The sequence below is a fragment of the Rattus rattus genome, chromosome 12 (genome assembly GCF_011064425.1).
Source record: "Rattus rattus isolate New Zealand chromosome 12, Rrattus_CSIRO_v1, whole genome shotgun sequence".
Lineage (NCBI taxonomy): Eukaryota > Metazoa > Chordata > Mammalia > Rodentia > Muridae > Rattus > Rattus rattus.
The window spans coordinates 75,463,549-75,479,350 of record NC_046165.1 but is presented as its reverse complement, the minus strand read 5'-3'; the positions used below and the strand labels follow the sequence as shown (position 1 = coordinate 75,479,350).

The following is a 15,802-nucleotide window of genomic DNA, read 5'->3' as shown; positions in this document are numbered from 1 at the left end:
AATCCAGACAAATAGCTCTCTCTAAAATACTTTCTTGGGTGACCCCATGAAAGGGTTGTTAAACTCCCTAAAGGGATTCCTACCCACAGTTTGAGAAGCACTGTCAAAATGGACAAGATAACATGATTTAATCATGACCTTATAGTGTAGCACTGAAAATATACAACATATACTAAACAACTAAGTAAAGGCAGCAACTACACACACACACACACACACACACACACACACACACACACACACACACACACACACACAGAGTTGAAATAGACTTTGCAGCATAGCCCCATTGCTGCAGGCTTTTCTACTGGAAGCACTAGAGTGTCCAGTACTAATGATGCCAATCGCATTTAACGACTCAGAAACAAAGCCTACAGAGTCAGCAATAAATCAGGCATTTACCACGTGTTGCAATACAGATCGAGCAGTTCTAAGAACTGCTGTACATTCTACAAACCTGTGCCCTCATGTCTCCCCTGCCTTGCATGGGACAGTAAGCTAGGTATGGTAATGTATACCTGTAACCCTGTACTCAGGTGACTGAGGCAGAGGGATCCTGAGTTCCAGTCCAGTGTAGACTACAGAGCAGGATTTGGGGAGAGGAAGACTGAGTGAGACTGAAGTGATTTTATTGGCTTTGACCTCAACAGAGCAATCAATCAATAGTAACCTACACTCAAACCTACAAGGTTTTCAAACCGGGCAGAAAGCTGCTGTGGAGGATAGAATCATGCTTTCATAAGCTATAACAATGAGGCAACATTCCCAGCACTGACAGAGCCAGGCAGATCTCTGTATTCCAGACCAGCCTGGTCTACAGACTGAGTTCCAGGACAGTCAGGCTACACAGAGAAACCCTGTCTCCAAACAAACAGTACAATAAAATCCTTACAGATGACAGCAGCAATAGTAGACCAAATAACGAAAATCCCGAATACTTGCTGAGTTATGTTATCCTTCATGAAAGAGGAGGGGCGGTACTAGCAAAGCAGCAGGGTGGACAGGAAGGACCAAGGCTGCAGGCCCTAGCTCTCTCCTACACCCATCCATTCCCCACTGCTCAAAGAAATGGATTGTTACACCACTTAGTTTCCAAGAAAGAAGTGAAAAGAAAAAGTTACCACATCAAAGAAATCTTAACAGTTTATCTTCTATGTTAAAATAGGGTGTGTGGAAGGTGGATCCCTATTTAACGCACTGTTTTGCAAGTTGGTTAATGGGCTTTGAGGCTATGTTCAAGCTCCACCCATTGTGAAGAGAGCCTTCTGGCTGCCTTAGGATCAAGATACAGAACTCTCAGCTTCTCTAGCACCATGTCAGCCAGCATGACGCCATGCTCCCACCAAGATGCTAATGGACTGAACCTCTGAAACTGTAAGCCATCACCAATGGAATGCTTGATGTTATAAGAGTTGCCTTGGCCATGGTGTTTCTTCACAGCAGTAAAACCCTAAGTTAGTGCCACAGATTATCTTGTAAACTGCAACATACCAAGATCTATCTCAATCTTCATAGTTGGTTAGCATAAAGCTGCTTACGTAAGTCCTTACTGACAAGCACACAGCTGCTCCTATAAGCTCCAGTGACAGGCAGATGTACAGTACAGTATGGTCTTTACAAACCTTTTATTTTCTGGCTTGACCTGAACTCACAGAAATCCATCTGTTGTTTAAAAAACTAAATCCCAGCCACACAATTTTACCAAATGAAGACTCAGGAATCAGACACTGTAGTGAAAGTCTGCTAGCTTAGAGGTGCAGATGAAGCATCCAGCTGACCTTCCTACTCTACCAAGGTCTCAGAAGGAGAAAGTCCTTCCTTCTCCATGCTGTCTGAAATGCCCTTCCAATCAACATTCCTTCCTTCTCTTTCCTTGTGGTCACTCCCTGTTGACTGGTTGCTTCTGCCTCTTGACCTAGGGTTAACTTTATTTAGCTCTTAAATTAAGGTGTGAGCACGAGCTGAACCACACCACTGCTTGTTTAGTCAACAGAAAGCTCTAGGATCAAAAGCTGAGCCGTGGAGCTCACAATCTCAGGGTTTACAGTGTGATTAAACATCCTTATAACATCTACTTCTGCCTTCCTGGTGCTGAGATTAACAGTGTGGGCAACCACCCCTGGCTTAAATATGACTTTCTAGGGCTGGAGAGATGGCTCAGCCGGTAAGAGCACTGACTGCTCTTCCAGAGGACCTGGGTTCAGTTCCTAGCAACTACAATCATCTGGGATCCATGTCCTCTTCTGGTTGTGTCAGGCAGCTGCAGTGTACACATGTAAATAAATAAATCTTTAGAAAAAAAATGACTTTCTGAAGCCAAGTGTGGTAGGACATGCCTATATTCTCAGCCTCAGATAGTCATTACATCCCTCCTTACTTACATTTTTAGAGTATATTCCTTTAAAAGAAATTACTCTTTTAAACTATTGTTTCTTTTTTTTTCTTCCTTTCCTTTAAAGATTTATTTTATGTATGTAAGTACACTGTAGCTGTCCTCAGACACACCAGAAGAGGGCATCAAATCCCATTACAGATGGTTGTGAGCCATCATGTGGTTGCTGGGAATTGAACTCAGGACTTTTGGAAGAGCAGACAGTGCTCTTAACCACTGAGCCATCTCTCCAGCCCTAAACTATTGTTTCTTAAACTCTTAACACCCCTCTTCTCTCTCCTCTCTCTCTCTCTCTCTCTCTCTCTCTCTCTCTCTCTCTCTCTCACACACACACACACACACACACAAAATCTGGAAGACATTATTAAGTACAAAAACTTAAGATCTACAAAAATACGTCACATGGTCTCCCCTAGCGTGAGGTAGAATACTAAAAGACTATACCTCATCTACCACAAAAGCAGCTCTGCTGTGGGGCAACGAGACATAGAATGATGTCTCAGAGCAACATCTTCAATGTTCATATGCTGGGTTTATACTTTTTCCTTACCCCTTAAACCCAGCTCAATTTCCATTGTCCTGTATTTCTGCTTCTGGGTAAAAGATGCAACCGTGTATTTCTAAGCCACTGGTGAAGATAAAAACCATCCCTAAAAAATGCTGAAGTCTCACTGTAGCATATGGCCAGAAAATGGTCTTTCTCTCTACTGCACACTAAGGTAACCTTGGCTCTTAGCACAGCAGGTAGAGCCCCAGCTGTCCAGATCAACTTTCCACTCCCAGTCATCTACCTACCACGAAGTGATCAACAAGTGCTTCCCAGATCTGAGGAAAGAGATTACACAACCTGCCAGTTTTCTATTGTGTAACAGTGCTATTTTTATAGTTAGGTAAATACATAATCCAGAAAAGTTGGGCTCCTGTTAAGACAGCATAAACATCCAGCAGTATAAGACGCAGAGAAGACTTTGCTGGAAGAACTGCTTCAGACCCCAGGGATGACAAATGGGAAACTTGCTCCTCTCTGTCCGTTATGAACCGGTGAAGTTAAAGTTCAGAAAAAAGAGAAGAACACCGGTGTTGCTTTAAACACGAGACAGGCAGCGATGAGACTGACAGTGTCCTGGACAATAAAAAAGAAATATTTCCATGTCTGTTGAACATAGCAAAGTATCTAAAAGTACTAAGGACACGTCAGCTAGGTTTGATGGCTAAGCCTATAACCCAGAACAGCAGCACTTGGCAGGCTGAGATGGGAGGATTACCAAAATACAAGGCTAGCCTGGGCTATGTAGTTCCAGGTCATCCTCCTAAAACCAAAACAACATATTTCTTCCAAATGATCTAATTACTGACATTTACTGCCTCATTATCTAGTTCTCCCTGAACTGCCACCTCTTTAGCTAGTCTAAGTTAAAGCAGGCTGCTGTGGTGCTATGAAGCTCCAGGCTTTATTTCCACGTGGATCCAATCGGTGAAAGGTTTTTATGAAGTAAAAGTAAAAGTAAAAGGAGTTGAAAGGCAAGCAGAGTACAGAATTATTTACAAATGAGACAGTAGCACAAGCAACCTTTGTTCTTGAGGTTTGACAGCTGCCAGAATCAGTTAAATTCTTGAGGGCAGGGCAGCCTTTCTCCTCAGCAATCTGACAGTACACATGATCCATGTACTGACATCCAACTAGGGCTCTTAAAACATATCAGGACAGTGGTCCTGGGCCTGAAGAGATCCTTTCATCCTACTAGACACTGGGTAATGTTCTGGAAACAAGAAAAGGCTGACGAACAGCTTCTGAAGGCACGCAGTCCAGGAGAGGGCAGGACGAGTGAGGGAGCAGGCCAGTGGACCACTGCGGCGGTCCTTTACCGTGTAAAGGTCTGGGATGCTTGTTCTTCCTTTTCCTGCTTCGTTAGAAATAAATCCACTGTAAAAGCATCCCTCTCCAGAAAACTCTTTTTTTTTTTTTTTGGTTATCAGATAGTTTTTATTTAAGTATTTTCTTGTTGCCTAACTAGCTGGGCACTCCACCGCACCGCTGTTGATGTCATCTATGATGTCATGAGGGTGGCGGCCATCCACATTGCAGCCCACAGACTGTGCAGTACCCAGGATCTCCTTGATAGTTCCAGAAAGTTCTCTGGCCAAAGACCGGTGTCTCATCTGCCGGGCAATGTTGACAATCTCATCAAAAGTGATGTTTCCACTGTGTTTAATGTTTTTCTGCTTCTTCCTGTCTCTTGGTGGCTCCTTGAGGGCTTTGATGATCAGGGCAGAGGCAGAGGGCACCACCTCAATCTGGGCCTGTCTGCTCTGGATGGTCAGTTTCACTGTAATCCTGAGGCCTTTCCAGTCACCGGTAGCCTTGGCGATGTCATCACCAACTTTTTTGGGAGACAGACCCAGAGGACCGATCTTAGGGGCCAAGGCGGATGTGGCGCCGACCTCGCCTCCGGTGCACCTCAAGTACACGACTTTGATCTCGTTGGGGTCGAACTTGGGCGGCATGGTGGAGGTGGCTGGTGTCGGATGAACCCGGATTCGGGACGACCGAAGAAAGTTGCACCGTTGCCTCCTCCGAACCGAAAGCCGAAAAGACGGATCTCATCTTTTTTTATAAAAGATTTATTTATTTATTGCTGGGATTTGAACTCAGGACCTCTGGAAGAGCAGTCAGTACTCTTAACCACTGAGCCATCTCTCCAGCCCCAGAACACTCAGAGTTAGCCACGACTTTCTATGTAAATAGGTTGTGCTTGTGAGTTTGCAATGCTGGGGAAAGGGGGTGGGGGGTCAAAGGTAGGCTTTGCACTTACCACATAAATATTCTACCACTAGCCACATCTCCAGGATTGTTTTAAAAGTAGTACCACCTTGGCCATGCTAATGTGCTACACCCTGCCACTGAGCTGATGATGTGACAGAACAAGAAGCTGTGCCTTCAGGAAGACATTCTGGAAACTGGCATTTTACTCAAATAGTATTACACATGAAGGAGGCATTGTCCCAACCACAAAATACACCAAGCGTTGTGACAGCAAACACGATGATGGCGTGAGAGTGAGCAGGCTACATTAGAAGGGACATTTACCTTCAAAGGTGAGCACTCTAGATGTCCACCAAGGGATAATAATGAAAACACATTGCGTATACACAGTGGGATTTTATTTGGCCATAAATACAATGAAATTATCATGAAAATGGATGGAATGCAGTATTAAACGAGGTAACACTGGCTCACAAAGACTAATAGAACATATTCTCTCTCTCTCTCTCTCTCTCTCTTGGGTGGGGATGGTGGGTGGGGGAAGGATGACTTTGGGCTGAAACCAGAAAACTGAGCCCACAGGGTTGGAAGCAAAAGAGGCTTTAGTGGAGGGTGACAAAACTCGTGATATGATCTATGATTGTAGAAAGAATATTGATACCAGAAAAGTTCAAGTGGAAGGGAGAGGGAATATGAGGAAGTGAAGAGAAGCAAAAAATAAGTAGACAAGAGATTAAATTTTATCATAATTGCATTGAAAACCAAGAGAAAGGTTTAAGCAATAGATTGACATGATCTTGCTTACTTTTCTAGAGGTGAAAATCAGGGGTGGTCACATATGCATATAAGACAGGATTGCATGTGACTACATAGACGGATGGTAAGTAGACAGATTAAAGATATTCTTTGGTGTTGGACTGAATTAAACAGGCTGCTAGTTTATGACTTAGAGAAAAAAGTAAAGTTCAAAAAACTCACAGCTTTTTGGCTTTAGTAACCAGTGGATTGTAAGAGAGATATAGAAGTTGTCTTAGGGCTAGCCAGTGGTTTCTCACACCTTTAATCCCGGCAACCCAGACACAAAGGCAGATCTGAGTTTGAGGCCAGTCTGGTCTACAGATCAGGGTTCGGGTTTAAGAACAGTTAGTTCTACACAGAGAAACCCTGTTTCAAAAAACAACCAAAAAAGTGGTCTTAGGAAGACTGAAAAACTGAATACTTTAATCTGCTATATGATACAACAGTTTACAAAATAATATCTTGCCCTCAGAGTCTACACCTGAGGGGATCAGACAATCAATAAGTTATCAAATGGTGAAAAGACAATAAAAAAGCATGTTAGGAATAAGAGCATTAATTAAAGGGTTCAGAGAATCTTTAATATATAAGCAGAGTTCTTAAGGAAGAGTAGGCAGCCATGAAGATTACTACAAGAGTTCTTAGCAGTCTGTAACTTCAAAGACTCTGAGGCAGGAATGCTCTTGGGACTGACAGGGAAGCCAGGAAACCATTTTCTCCCTTAATAAATACGGAAGAAAAATAACAAGAGATTAGGTCAGAGGACTTTGCAGGACTATGGCTCAAGACTGTAGCTTTGCCAGGTGGTGGTGGCACATGAAATTACTCCCAGCACTCAGGAGGCAGAGGCAGGTGATCTCAGTAAGTTTAAGACCTGCCTAGAAATGGCTCAGCGGTTAAGAACACTGACTGCTCTCCCAGAGGTCCTGAGTTCAAAACCCAGCAACCACATGGTGGCTCACAACCATCTGTAATGGGATCCAATGCCCTCTTCTGGTGTGTCTGAAGACAGCTACAGTGTACTCACAGACATAAAATAAATAAATAAATCTTTTTAAAGAGTAGGATGCAAAAAATAAATAAATAAATAAATAAATAAATAAATAAATAAATAAATAAATAAATAAAAAGACCTGCCTAGCCTCCAGGGCGACTTTCAGGACAGTCCGAGTTACACAGACAAACTCAGTCTTGAAAAGTCAAGGCTGGGTGTGACAGTGCACATCTTCACAGATCGATCTCTGAGATCCAGGCCAGAATGGTCTACAGAGTTCCAGGACAGCCAGAAATGTCACACAGAGAAACCGTCTCAAAACAAACAAACAAAAACAAGTAAAAACAAAAAACAAAAACCAAAGACTGTAGCTTTCACTCTGAGTAAAACAAAACCATGAGAAAGTATGAACAGAAGAATGGAGTGGCATTACTCCTGTAATACATTAATTACACTAACAAGAAGGGTAGAGGAAGCGATAATCCTCTGTGGATTAGACTGTATAATAATGAAAGGATCAGATTTAGGCTAAACTTTGAAGAGAAAGAATTTGTTGATGACATTAGATGTGGTGGCTTACTGAGGAGCGGAAGGGGTTTTTTAAGTCTGAGTAAAAGGAGGGTGGGCTGGAGAGATGGCTCAGTGGTTAAGAGCACTGGCTGCTCTTCCAGAGGTCCTGAGTTCAATTCCTAGCAACCACATGGTGGCTCACAACCATCTGTAATGGGATCCGATGTCCTCTTCTGGTGTGTGTGGGAACAGCAAGAGTGTACTCACATCCATGAAATAAATCTTTTTAAAAAGGAGGGTATTGAAATTTACTGTATTGAGATTATGTGAAAAACACATTTATTAATATAAAACTAGGAGTTCAGGTTGTCATGTTAAAACAGTGATTACTACCACAAATGGGAGGCAAAAAGAGAAGTCAAATACAGATACTGGCTAGCACACTTGTCTGGGTTGGATGTTCAAGACTGGCCGTCTTCACCATCTAGATGGTATTAAAATTGCAAGAATAAATCTAGGAAAATGTAAATGTCAAATACTTCATTAGGCTCAACAATGAGACATTCCCATCTCCTATCTGGTTTCCATAAAATAAAACTGGTCTAATTTTTTTAGAACTATAATGTACTAAGATCGTCAAGCTGATCAAAAAAACAGCAATTAACTTAAAAAGACGATGTTACTCCAAAATTTTCAGAAGAAAAAGAACTGAGCCGCATTCATGCTCACAGGAATGATGGGAATTAAAACACCGCAAAATTTATATTTACAAAATTTACATCTACAAAATTTACAGTCTTGCAGTTAAATGCACAGGTATATGGATCCAGGATGTCTTGGTTTTAACCTTTTGGGACCTTGGGACAAGGCACTTCCTTTATGTACAAGTCTCCTGAGTAATTAGCCGACAATAACTTGCATGGTTGTTATAAAACAATAAATGCGGGCTGGAGAGATGGCTCAGCGGTTAAGAGCACTGACTGCTCTTCCAGAGGTCCTGAGTTCAAATCCCAGCAACCACATGGTGGCTCACAACCATCTCTAATGGAATCTGATGCCCTCTTCTGGCCCGTCTGAAGACAGCTACAGTGTACTCATCTATAATAAATAAATAAATCTTTAAAAAAAAAAAAAAACAATAAATGCTTCAACTTTAAGACTAAAAAAAATGTTTTTCTGTCTTAGCCGGGTTTATCACAGTGCTCGGGAAGCAGAGAGAATCTCTCCGAGTTCCAGGCCAGCCTGATCTATATAGTGAGTTCCAGGATACCCAGAGAGCTACAAGTGAGACACAGTCTCAAGCAAACAAACCAAAAAGTTACCTGTCTTATCGTTGAAACTACATTGTTGAAACAAAAGTAAGGAGATAAAGACTCTTCAGCTAAGCATTGATTTTTTTTTAAATTAACTTAACTCAAAAGAAAGCTGAAATCTTTTTCTAAACGCAGTTCTTTTAGCGAAGGACTTTGCAACTCAAAAAAAACAGTCCAAAATCCCCAGTGACACAAAATCATCTTTGGGGTTTCAGAAGGAAACCAACCTCCTAGTCCTCGTCCACACAGAGCTGTATCCACCTGTGACAAGACAAGCAGGGCTCAATCCCTCCTAACCAACGTAGTTCTCTGCGGATTCCTTCAATAAAATGTATTTATGTCTGAAGACAGGAAAAGGCAGAACTAAGCTTCTGAATGAGAGAACTAGGACTCCTCTACACAGACGCCTCCAAAAGGACTGTATTTCCTTTTCCCCAGTACCCAAGAGGACCGTAGAGAAACTATCAGGTTGGTGATGGGGAACAGCAATCTACGTTCACCTGGCACCGACCCCCACCCCACCACTGCCGGCGCAGAGCTGCACATTCTCTCTTCCACACTCGCCGGGCTCCTGGGCCCGGACTAGGCTGTCCAGACTCCAGCTTCTCGTGGCTGGGCCAGAGGAAACAGAGAAGCAGAAACAATAGGGCCGTGGCGGCCGCCGTACCTCTCCCGGTCGCGGCCGTCGAAATAGACGAAATCACCGCTCTGGACGCACTTAGCGCAAGTCAACCGCCGGCGAGTGGTGTTGCACAGAGGACACCGCTCAACAGCCACGTAAAGGCCCTCGGCGTCGTCCACCGAGTCCACCAGGTCCGGTGCTAGAGCCCGCGGCCCAAAACCAGGAGCCTCGGGCGTCCAAGATCCCTTCCCACTGGGAGACGCCATGATGATCTGAGCTCAGGGCCAGTCACGTGGGATTTTGTTTTCATCCAGGTGCATCCTGGGCTCGGAGGCGGGGCCTGAAGGCGGGGGCGGGAGAGGGGGCGGTCCAGAGGTTGGGGCGGGGCTCAGAGGCCACTGCTTTAAGGTTGAGGGAGCTCTTGGTCCTCCTTCCTGCACTCCGGGGCGGCTGCGCAGTTTGGCCCTCGGAGTGGAGCTAAGCAAAGCCTCCACGTTACGCAAAATACGAATAAGTGCCCCAAGCATTCTCTGCGAAACGTGTGGTAACAGAACAAGGGAATTCATTTCATTAAAGTTACTATTAGGTTTTTGGCTAAAGCTGCAAGGAGCAAGGTTAGGAGAGAGTTGGATCTCAGAACTAACTGAAGTTTGACTCACCTTCCTCCTTAATAGCTGTGGGATTTGAAGAAAATCCTTTAACGTCTCTGCCTGACTTTGTCTTGATTCGAGGATATAATTGCTGTTCCTCCATAACTGTGGAGGGTTGAGCAAAACACCTCCATAGCAGCCTAACACTTTCCGCATCAGTAAAAAACAAACTGAAGGTATAAATCCAAGATGCATGTTTTTGAAATCAGGTTTTAATGGATAGTGCCTTCTACGTAGCCTCCATTTTCCTCGAGTTCCAACCCCACTGTGGCAGCCTCGAGAGCTAACCGATTACAGGTATGTAACCACAAAAATCTGCCTGGAAGCACAGCGCGAAAGCTGAATTCTAGTGACTTTCGTCCTACCCTCTGGACCATTTAGACTCACTAGTTAGGATTTCCTCTTAAGCTTCTTCAGGAAGAGGAGGTTTATATCAGATTTTTTGATATGCCTGAAAACCACAGAAGGGAACGGAAGTGAGACTGCAGGTCCAGTTGAACCAAAGATTCTCAAGGATGGCTACAGCAGGGTGTTTGCCCACTGATCAAAGCTCTGAACTCTTTGTTCCCCAAGTCACACTCCCAGCACACAGAGCTGATGTTTCCACTTTGGGACTGAAGTCTGTCTTTGAAAGGCCAGGTTCAGTAGCCATGTAGGGCCTAGAACCTGTCAACCTTCCTGTGCCTGTCATCAAATGCTGGTGACTACAGCCTGGCTAGATCTTTGCTCCTTCTCCAAGATCTGTTTGAATACAATTGGGATTTAAAAAGTGATAAAACAAAACAAAAAACAAACAAAACAAACCCATCAAACTCCCTGTATGATTTTTCCAAACAGTTTTCCCTAAAGTTAAATGGTTTCCAAAAGTTTAAAATTTTTAAATAAACAATTTTATGTGGTCATTTCAAGATGACCATATAAAATTTTATATTTTAAGGGTTGGGATTGTGAGAACTATTCCTGGTTGTCAACTCGACTCTATGTGGAATGAACTACGATCCAGAAATGGAGGGCAACGCTGAGATCCAGATCTTGAGGCATAGTGGCCATGAAAAGCTTAGGCCTAGGCTTGATATTACAGATAGTCTCCAGACATGCAGCTTTAATCCCAGGAGACACGGGCAAGCAGAGCTCTGAGTTCAAGGCCAGCCTGGGACAAAGCAAGTTCCATGAAAAGCTGAGGTCCAGGCATAGTGGTTCGCAACTTTAATCTGGGTCATACCTTCTGCTGGAGGCCTACTGAAGGACAATGGAAGAAACACCCAGCCTCGTGGGACTGAGCAACTACGAGACTCTTGGACTTTCCATTCACAGCTGGCCATTGTTGGGTTAGTTGGGCAGTAGCCTGTAAGTCCAATAAATTTCCTAAATATGTAGAGACATTCTCTAAGTTCTGTGACTTGAGAGAACCCTGAGTAAACAGGGATATCTCATTGGCTTTCCCAAGGCAACCTTCATAGTGTTTGTTACTACAGGCTTGTGAAGCTATCTCTTCCATACTTCAGGAGGCAAAATATTATACATGAATTTCTACTGATAGCTTATTACTGATAGTATCCAGATACGCAGTTACTTGAAATTTCAATGTATTGCTGTCTTCAGAGAATTAATGCATTACATGTTTACAAAAAAAAAATCCATTTAATGCCTCAATCTAGCAAAGCCTGAAATATTCCAGCTTCTGAAATAAGTTCATTTTTCTACATTTCTTAAGTTTAAATAACACATGAGTCATTTTAAGGAAGAAATTTCTTTCTTTTTTTTTAATTTCCATTTCTCAAACATGATTCTTCACACAGAACCACACAGGTGCACTTTGGGCTACATAACAACCTCTGCTTCAAAAACATACAAACAAAAACCAAAACACCCCTCAATCCACCATCTTGTTAGCATAATAGTGGAAAATAACAGAGCTGCTGACCAGTGGCAAACATGGGAGACTACTACAGTAAGTGTAGAAAAAGCCAGCTCTTTCTCCACTGTACACTGTGGAGCGCAGTGACATATAATTTCAGGAGCCCAGTGACATATACTCAGGCTTTCTTAAAACCTTTTAGAATAGGATACATGTTTCCAAATGCTACCTAGATCTCAGAAAAATCTTCAGAACCTATAAAGAAATCCAAGTGCCAAGTATATATAATAGGGTTTTTTTTGGGGGGGGGGTGTTTCCTTAGTTGGTTTTGGTTTTAGTTGTTTATTTTTCCTAAGACAAGGTTTCTTTGTGTAGTCCTGGCTGTCCTATAACTCACTTTGTAGACTAGGCTGGCCTTAAACTGACAAAGTTCAGACTGCCTCTGCCTCCCAAGTGGTGGGATTAAAGGTGTGCTCCACCACACCCAGCTATAATCTTTTTTTTTTTTTTTTTTTTGGGGTGGGACTGAACCCCGGGCCTTTTTTTTGCCTTGCCTTTACCCCTGGGTTAAATCCCCCCCCCCCCAGCTATAATCTTAAACACAATCTTAAACAGACTAGAGTCATTTGTGTCTGCCTCCCAGTGCTGGGATTCCAAGGATGTGGTACTATTACTATGCCCAGTTTTCTTTTTCTTTTTTTTTTAAATTAACTTGAGTATTTCTTATTTACATTTCGAATGTTATTCCCTTTCCCGATTTATGAGCCAACATCCCCCTAACCCCTCCCCCTCCCCTTCTCTATAGGTGTTCCCCTCCCCATCCTCCCCCCATTATCGCCCTCCTCCCAAGAATCCCATTCACTGGGGGTCCAGCCTTGGCAGGACCAAGGGCTTCCCCTTCCACTGGTGCTCTTACTAGGATATTCATTGCTATCTATGAGGTCAGAGTCCAGGGTCAGTCCATGTATAGTCTTTAGGTAGTGGCTTAGTCCCTGGAAGCTCTGGTTGATTGGCATTGTTGTTCATATGGGGTCTCGAGCCCCTTCAAGCTCTTCCAGTTCTTTCTCTGATTCCTCCAACGGGGGTCCCATTCTCAGTTCAGTGGTTTGCTGCTGGCATTCGCCTCTGTGTTTGCTGTATTCTGGCTGTGTCTCTCAGGAGCGATCTACATCCGTATGCCCAGTTTTCTGATTATCTCTATGACATCTCTTTAGCCGTCCCCCAAAAGGAGCATTTCTTTCCAGGAAAGAAGACAATTGAGGGGACACACTATAGCCACCGTCTCCCAAAACGCACACCCTACAGCAGAAGTTGCTTTAGTATTTCCAGCCTGTAAATACTGCCTTCAGTCCTACAGGGCCCAGCAGAAATATGGATGGAATGTTATTCCAGTGAGTGACACAGCATGACCTAAGAGTGACGTCATCGGCACTGGTGAACACTTAGCCATCAGCAAAAAAATGACTTCTGTGGACCCACCCACTTCTTCGTGGTGGCTTGGCTTCCTAGTTTTCCACAAGATAGAGCTGTTTTACTAGTTTTCAGTCTTAACACATAGGAAATAATGAAAGGGAAACTCTCCATCATTGTTGTTCTTACAGTCTTAGGTGTCAGCAATCATTCCGACCTGACTAACATGGAGTTACAGTGAAAGGAAAATTATACAGATGTAAGGTTTAAAAATATGAAGTTAAAAGAAAATTCAGACTCAGGACTAAACACTGTGAAAAGCAAGTCCAGGCAGCCCCGCCCTGCCGTTAGGACTAACAGACCATAAAGATAAAGAAAAGGAATGCAGGAACCAGCCTGGCCCGAGTTATCAGGACTAACCCAAACCATCTGGCAGAAGGGCACCTCCCCCAGCTTACTCAGTCACACCTTAACCGGATGTCCTTCAAACCCTGATACGCCCCTAGCTCCTAAAATCCTGTACGCTCCAGTCAATATGTACTCTCCTGCTGTGCTGTAATCTCACTGCCATGTTTAAATGAGCCAATCACCTATAGCCGCGCCAGAAATTAGCCAATTGTGTGTAACCGTGCCAAACCCCTAACCTCCCTATATAAACCCCGAGTTTGAGGCTGGGTCGATTCCTCTGTCTCCTGTGTGAGATACGTGTCGACCGGGATCCCGCTAAGACCGGGATCTCGTTAATAAAAAGCTACCTCATGCTTTTACATCAAGAATGGCTACTCGTGATTCCTGGGGGCACCCCACCCCGCGATCGGAGCGAGAGACACGTCCCCCGTTTTGGGGTACGCTCTTTCAACAGCACTGACAACACAGATCAGACCACCTCCCTTGAGGAATATCAGTCAGTCCCTACTGGTCTCTCAGCAACAGCGGCCAACCCAGCGAGTGCTAGGGCTTGGTTCCTATGGCAGCAGGGGACTTTTACTAGTTTGGAATTAGTATCTAACATTCTTTCTTTCTTTCTTTTTTTTTTTCTTTTTCCGGAGCTGGGGACCAAACCCAGGGCCTTGCGCTTGCTAGGCAAGTGCTCTACCGCTGAGCTAAATCCCCAACCCCGCTAACATTCTTTCGGACAGAAAGCAAAGAAGGGAATAACAGAAACCGTTAGAACCTGGTATGGTGATGAATGCTTATAATCTATCACTTGGGAGGCGAAAGCAGGAAGGTCGTAAGTTCAAGGCCACCCTGAACTGCACAGCACATGGTGTTTCAAAAGCAAGGCAAAAGCCAAACAAAAACCATAACCTGCTAGTGTGTGACTAACTTGAGATATTTGGAGTCACAAGACCCTTCCTTCAGAGATGCAGATCTAGAAAGGAAGAGAGATGGAAATCTGATGGTGGTTACCTGATTCAGCTCCAGGCCTAGTGAAGGAGACGATCCAAAAAGAGGATTGACCAGGATTCAGGATGGTGGCTGAGCTGTACAGCTTTTATTAAAGAATAACACAGCCGACAGCAAGGATGTGGATGGTCACATGCGGCACTGCCCGAGGGGACGGGGAAATGGGTTCAGCGCCAGATGCAGGATGATTCTCAAAAGTTAAGAGAATCACCACGCAACCCAGCGATTCATCCAGGCAAACCCCTCACAAAACCAAAACCAGATGTAAAGTGCAGGCTGGAACCGCAGAGGCAATGAGAGTAGTGCAAAGATGGACACAGGCTATGTGGCCACCAACGGGGTGCAATCTCAGTGTACGTACACAGGGCAGTGTTACTCAGCTAAAGAGGATGAAATTTGGACATGCTTCCACAGTTAAAAAAGAAAGGCATATACTTTCTATACTTTCGTAGTAAGTCTATGGAGACAACAAAGGCTAGAGGCTTCTGGGAAACGTGGAAGACTGTTCAACAATACAGGGACTTATTTGGGACAATGGAAGTGTTTTAGAACTAGATGTGGTGGCGTGGTTACATTTCAGACGACTAAATGTACTAAATGTCCCCCAAACAGTTAAAAAAAAAAAACACCTTAAAGAAGTAAAGAGATCCTTGTAAGTCTATAATTTTGGGGGAGTTGCTAATGTCCAAGTTGTACTTATTCCTTGCTAGGGGGTTGCCAATTTGGGAGTTTCCATTCTGAAAAATGGCAGGGTGCCGAAGGAGTGAGTTAGTAAGAGAGAAAAGAATCTTTACCTTTGGGGTGGGATATCTCCCAAAGTCTCAGAGTTCAGTGTTAAAGTTTTCCTTTCCAAAAGATAGGCTTTGTGTGAAGCAAACAGTGATTATGGATGCTATATGTACAGGGTTCCTGTACGTATATTTAAGGAGCTTGCCTCTGGCTTTGCCAACCCGAGCATCTGGAACAGGTTTCCATGGGAGGGGGGGGCGTACAACCATGCACACCAAAGCAAACCCCAGGGCAAGATGTTCCTCTTACAGTTCCTTTAGGACAGGGCATCCAGGTCTGGCATTTGGGATAAACA

At 43.8% G+C, this 15,802-nt stretch overlaps 2 protein-coding genes across 2 annotated transcripts in view; both read right to left on the bottom strand.

Annotated features, from left to right (window-relative positions):
- Positions 1-9,675, bottom strand: part of Atg14 (autophagy related 14) — a 30,392-nt gene extending 20,717 nt beyond the window's left edge. Inside the window, exon 1 of the mRNA XM_032917647.1 lies at positions 9,439-9,675. Within this exon, the coding sequence (XP_032773538.1) occupies positions 9,439-9,659 (221 nt within the window). The 5' untranslated portion in view covers positions 9,660-9,675. The remainder of the gene's footprint in view (positions 1-9,438) is intronic.
- LOC116913445 (60S ribosomal protein L12-like) lies at positions 4,366-4,985 on the bottom strand. Its single transcript, XM_032917646.1, has one exon. The coding sequence runs from the start codon at positions 4,895-4,897 to the stop codon at positions 4,400-4,402; it is 498 nt and encodes a 165-aa protein (XP_032773537.1). The 5' UTR covers positions 4,898-4,985; the 3' UTR covers positions 4,366-4,399.
- Positions 9,676-15,802: the final 6,127 nt, after the last annotated feature.

Coding starts and splice junctions, on each gene's coding strand:
- LOC116913445 (XM_032917646.1), bottom strand. CDS start 4,897: ATGCCGCCCAAGTTCGACCCCAACGAGATCAAAGTCGTGTACTTGAGG.